This window comes from Bubalus bubalis, chromosome 8 (assembly GCF_019923935.1).
Source record: "Bubalus bubalis isolate 160015118507 breed Murrah chromosome 8, NDDB_SH_1, whole genome shotgun sequence".
Taxonomy (NCBI): Eukaryota; Metazoa; Chordata; class Mammalia; order Artiodactyla; family Bovidae; genus Bubalus; species Bubalus bubalis.
This window is the reverse complement of record NC_059164.1, coordinates 96255607-96261606: the sequence shown is the minus strand read 5'-3', so window position 1 is coordinate 96261606 and position 6000 is coordinate 96255607. Positions and strand designations below refer to the sequence as shown.

The following is a 6000-nucleotide window of genomic DNA, read 5'->3' as shown; positions in this document are numbered from 1 at the left end:
AAAGTGAAAAGTGAAGTTGCTCAGTCGTGTCCGACTCTTGTGACCCCTGTCGCCTGACAGGCTCCTCCATCCATGGGATTTTCCAGACAGAATACTGGAGTGAGTTGCCATTTCCTTCTCCAGGGAATCTTCCCAATGCAGGGATTGAACCCAGGTCTCCTGTACTGCAGGCAGACTTTACTGTCTGAGCCACCAGGGAAGCCCCAAGATGCATATATATATTTTTAATTCAGAGGATTTCTTTGTGATGTTGATTGGACTGGATTATTAATTCTAGAATTTTAATTAATTAAAATTGAGGTATAACTGACATACAACATTATATTATTTTCAGGGATATAATGTAATGCTTCAGTACTTGTCTATACTGTGAAATGATCAGCACAGGGAAGTCTAGCTAAGGTTTTTCCCTTGTGATGAAGACTTTCAAAATCCACTACAATTTAAAATGCTGTGTTGTTTATCTAAAGTGTTTTTAGATTGCCTTATAAGACTCAGTTCAGTTCAGTTCAGTCGCTCAGTCGTGTCTGACTCTTTGCGACCCCATGAACCGCAGCACGCCAGGCCTCCCTGTCCATCACCATCTCCTGGAGTTCACTCAGACTCACGTACATCGAGTCGGTGATGCCATCCAGCCATCTCATCCTCTGTTGTCCACTTTTCCTCCTGCCCCCAATCCCTCCCAGCATCAGAGTCTTTTCCAATGAGTCAACTCTTCGCATGAGGCGGCCAAAGTACTGGAGTTTCAGCTTTAGCATCAGTCCTTCCAAAGAAATCCCAGGGCTGATCTCCTTCAGAATGGACTGGTTGGATCTTGCAGTCCAAGGGACTCTCAAGAGTCTTCTCCAACATCACAGTTCAAAAGCATCAATTCTTTGGCGCTCAGCTTTCTTCACAGTCCAACTCTCACATCCATACATGACCACTGGAAAAACCATAGCCTTGACTAGACAGACCTTTGTTGGCAAAGTAATGTCTCTGCTTTTCAATACGCTATCTAGGTTGGTCATAACTTTTCTTTCAAGGAGTAAGCGTCTTTTAATTTCATGGCTGCAGTCACCATCTGCAGTGATTTTGGAGCCCCAAAAAATAAAGTCTGACACTGTTTCCACTGTTTCCCCATCTATTTCCCATGAAGTGATGGGACCAGATGCCATCATCTTCATTTTCTGAATGTTGAGTTTTAAGCCAACTTTTTCACTCTCCTCTTTCACCTTCATCAAGAGGCTTTTTAGTTCCTCTTCACTTTCTGCCATAAGGGTGGTGTCATCTGCATATCTTATAAGACTACTTATTAAAAAATTTCTTTTCTTCTTTTTGGCCATGCCCTGAGGTTTGCAGGATCTTAGTTCTCTGACCAGGGATCTAACCTGGGCCCTGACAGTGAAAGTGCTGCATTCTAACCACTGGACCACTAGAGAATTCCCCTCATTTAACATTTTAAAGAGATAGATATATTCAAGATAACTAGTTTTCCTTGGTCTCTTTACTTCCTCCAAGAAACCCTTTCTTTGTAATTAGTTATTTCAGTACGAATTTATTGCACATCTGTTTTATGTAGAACCTTCAATACCTGGTACATATTGGGGTAAAAAATGAGGAGTGTGTATTTGTGGAGGGGAGGTCTCGAAGAAATGAAAAGCGTGCTTCCTTGGATTTTTAGTTCCCTATAGAAAGAAAGTGGAAACATATTATTGTAGAACTTGAGAACATATAGAAAGTAACATGGAGTCTGGAAACTGCAAAGTAGCATAGTATAATTTGGATAGGTGTACTGTTGAATAAAATGATGACATGTCATAAATTCAATACTCTGCTGCTGACCAGGGATACAGAGATGAAAAAGACAGTCTCTGCCCTAAGACTTTATTGTAATAAATCAGCACATAACTGAAGCTCAAAAATGTTATTGCATTTTTATGTGTACCTTTGAAACAAGCTATGATTTTTCCAGTAGTCAGGTATGGATGTGGGAGTTGGACCTTAAAGAAAGCTGAGCGCTGAAGAATTGATGCTTTTGAACTGTGGAGTTGGAGAAGACTCTTGAGAGTCCCTTGGACTGCAAGGAGAGCAAATCCTAAAGGAGATCAGTCCTGAGTATTTATTGGAAGGACTGATATTGAGGCTGAAACTCCGATACTTTGGCCACCTGATGCAAAAGACCCTGATGCTGGGAAAGATTGAAGGTGGGAGGAGATGGGGACGACAGAGGGTGAGATGGTTGGATGGCATCACCAACTCAATGGACATGACTTTGAGGAAACTCAGGGAGATAGTGATGGACAGAGACGCCTGGTGTGCTGCAGTCCACGGGGTTGCAAAGAGCCTGACATATCTGAGTGACTGAAGTGAACTGAACTTGAAAGAAGAGGATGTCATGCTGTGTTGTGACTGGCTGACTTTAATGTTGAAAGAGACTACCTAAAGAGTATCATCACTAACCTAATTTCTAAAGAGAATACATACATCTCTGTAAGACTAAGGCCATATGGGTAAACTTATATATGTCATAGAATATTTGCAAAAACTAAATTTTAAATATGTATTTAGGTAACATAAACATTATTTATGTGTCCTGTAGAGGTGAAATACTGATTTAGAAACTTTCCAAAGGAAAACTCAACTTTGTCAGATATAGTTTTAATTACTGCACTAATTCATATTAATACTATCTTTGACAATCACTTTTTCCCTGCCTGATCCTATTATGGTATAACTAGCTTATGTAACCGAAGTAGAAGGAGACAAAAGTGAACGCTCTGCATGCTTGATGCAAATAGTTTTCTCTGTTTTCTTATATGCAGCTTTGGAAACCATAATATTTAAAATTTTACTTTTCATAAAAAAGAAATAAAAACTAGTTTACAAAATAAAGCCGTAAGCCAAATGCAGTGGTGTGCTTTGTTTTGTTTTGCTTTGACTGGTTAAGACTAAAATGAAGAACATTTTGCCTCATATATTTGTGTATAGGAAAATAGGAAAGGCTCTATTAGGAGAGTGCAGCTCCCTCTTTAAACCGTGAGTTCCCTTTCGAAAGAGATTATATCTTTTAACTTGGTAGCCTAAACTTTAAGGGTATCTTTAAGGATAGAATACTACCCTTAAAGCGTGCTTTGTTGGGATTAGAGAACTTCCTTGACAGTTCCCCCAGTTACACGCCTTTTCTGCAGCCAAGACTACAACTCCCAGAAGGCCATACTCCTCTGGAACTCAAAATACGAAGGCGAGAAAAGTTCCAGCACCCATCGCGCCAGATCGAGAATACAATTCCCACTATACCCAGGGGCTCCGGAAACCTTGTCAGTAACCACCTGTTGTCATAGCATCCGGGTCTGAACTAACCAATCTGAGAGCCCCTACCTTGGAGAGGCGGGCAGTTCGTGTCTTTGACCAATTGGAGCCAAGTGTTGTTGTGTCACGTGACCGGAGGAGGCGGGAGCTCAGGACGGCGCCTTATCCTTGCCTCTTGGGGTCGTGGCCTTGCTCCCGCTGTGCAAGACAGGAGTCTGGGCCGTCCACACACGTGTGTGCCCGTGGGACCTGTGGTGCCTGTGGGTCCGTGCTAGGTCTCGGCTGGGTCAGTAGCCGAAGCCATGGGCGGGACGGCCAGCACTCGTCGGGTCACCTTCGAGGCGGACGAGAATGAGAACATCACCGTGGTGAAGGGCATCCGGGTGAGTGACAGTGGGCGGGCGGAGGGCCAGCATTCCGACTCGAACCCCGTATCTCTTGCTTTTCCAGGTTCTGCTCGGCCTGCTTTCCCCCAGTTCTGCCGCCAAAGTGTTGTTCGGCCCAAAGCTGAGTTCCTTGCAAAGAAGGTTGAAGTTTCTCAAGACTTGGGACATCTATTCAGAGATATTTGCTGCTGTGTGCCAAGTGCTGAGCACTGTGCTGGGGCGACTGGGGGATGCCAGGTTGATTTAGACCTTGTAAGGGCTCAAAGTCCAGTTTAGACTGTATTGCTTAGTAGTCCTGGGACCTTATTTGAAACCCCTGCCTCACTGTACCCACCTGTGAAATGGGCTTGTCTTCTGGATTCAGAATTCAAAACCTGCTTTTTGCCCTGCTCACATGACCTCTCTTAGGATGAACTTGGCGTTTTAAGGAACTCTTTATGTACTGTCTGTTGCCCAACACCCACCCACCCACCCCTTAGACTTTTCTGCCTTGCTTCAGGTGACTTCTGGCTTCTCCCTCCTGCACTTTCGCTTGATATCTTGTGTTTCCCAGACGCCTCCTCTTGTGGCCTGTTGTGCCCAAATTTTGGACTAGGCCCAGTGGCTTCTAGACTAACGTCTGCCGGCCTCATAGGACTTGAGATAGGTTTGCAAGTTTTCATGTCAATGGCAACCCACTCCAGTACTCTTGCCAGGAAAATCCCATGGACGGAGGAACCTGGTGGGCTACAGTCTATGGGGTCGCTAAGAGTCTGACACGACTGAGTGACTTCACTTTCCCTTTTCACTTTCATGCATTGGAGAAGGAAATGGCAACCCACTCCAGTGTTCTTGCCTGGAGAATCCCAGGGACGAAGGAGCCTGGTGGGCTGCCATCTGTGGGGTCGCACAGAGTCAGACACGACTGAAGTGACTTAGCAGTAGCAGGAGCAGTACAGTTTGTTTTGACTGAGACGTTGGAGAAAAATTTTAAATGCCCCTGCTCATGCTTCATACATAAACTGAAAGCTTGATTTTTCTCTAGGGTGTCAGTATACCAGCACTCACTTCATCAACACACTCTCCACCGCACCTGAATTAGCAGCCTCAGGTTTTTGAAGTATGATGACTAAACCTAGTAGATAAAGCAGTTTGACCCCAGAAAGTTTTATTCTGTTTTCCTTCCTCTGTACTACACAACCAGCGTAAGTAAATGTGTAAATTCTTTTTAGCATTGATGATGAGGAATTAAAACTTCCTAAATATTTGAAATGTTGAAAAACTTTACTTTGCAACTGTTACCTTGAAGAATTTGTTAAAGTTTTCTTTATGAAAACAGACTGTTGAGCTCAACTTTTGGTCTGTGGCCAGCATTTCCTTGCATTAATGAATGGTGGTACCACATTTTGTAATAAGATGTCTGAGGCAGCATTCTTTGCACTGTTGAGGTTTAGTTGGTACTCTTTAAAATAAAAATTTCTGTAGGCTCTGAGTTTTATGCGGAGACTTGATTAATCTTGCCTTCAGAGGCTTTGAGTGTTACACACCAGAGGGTGAAAAAGAAAAGTAAGAAGGAATGTTAAGTTTGGGTTGAGAAGGCAGTTGGCTAGAAAAATGTATAAGTTCATGTTCTCATGCTTTAGTACAGGCACAGCGATGGCAGCAAACAAAATTAAAAGAGAATTGGGCTATAGCACAGAGATTCACGTCAAGTATTAGACAAGGTTAAATATGTTGAGTATGAAGAAAGTTTGAGGTTAGATTAAATGGAGAGATTTTCTTAAAGCCCCTTTTAAAAAAACTTTATAGGAAAAGAAGCTTTGTCCTTTGGCTATTCAATTTGGTGGAAATATTCTTTTATTTATTTTTTCTTTCTCATGGAATACATTTTATACTGTTATAATTCAAGCACATACCATGCCCCTGTGACCTCTGTGCTTTGCTTTTCTTCAGTTTATACCCTTCACCTGGATTGCCCTTGCAGCGTTCTCCCTGTTGCTTCAAATTCTTTTTCAAGGACGATTTTCGATCTCTGAGCTTCAGTTTTCTCACCTGCAAAGTGGTGGGGTTTGAGTACACCTGTAACCTCTCGTCTCTTCTAATTCTGGAATTTTGTGCGTCTAGCGGCACTGTGAGTTTCTTGTAGCCATGCTCAGCCTCTTGCACTTTCCCCTAAAAATAGTGTGCTGTTGAATTGTTGAGTACTTAGGTGATTTCTTTGAGGTCGTGGTCAAAAGAACATCAGTTAGTTGTTAAACAGACCTCAGTGAAGTTAATTAGGCATTTTCTAGTCTGCATTCTTGGACAGGTCACTTCCCTGATTATATTCCTGGATCCCCAGAGG

At 42.8% G+C, this 6000-nt stretch overlaps 1 protein-coding gene across 2 annotated transcripts in view; it reads left to right on the top strand.

Annotated features, from left to right (window-relative positions):
• Window positions 1-3418: 3418 nt before the first annotated feature.
• Window positions 3419-6000, top strand: part of CHCHD3 (coiled-coil-helix-coiled-coil-helix domain containing 3) — a 285897-nt gene continuing 283315 nt past the window's right edge. Inside the window, exon 1 of one of the 2 annotated variants that reach the window (XM_025291546.3) lies at window positions 3419-3674. In XM_025291546.3, the coding sequence (XP_025147331.1) occupies window positions 3594-3674 (81 nt within the window). In that variant the 5' untranslated portion in view covers window positions 3419-3593. The remainder of the gene's footprint in view (window positions 3675-6000) is intronic. The other variant, XM_006047727.4, reaches the window with a different exon arrangement.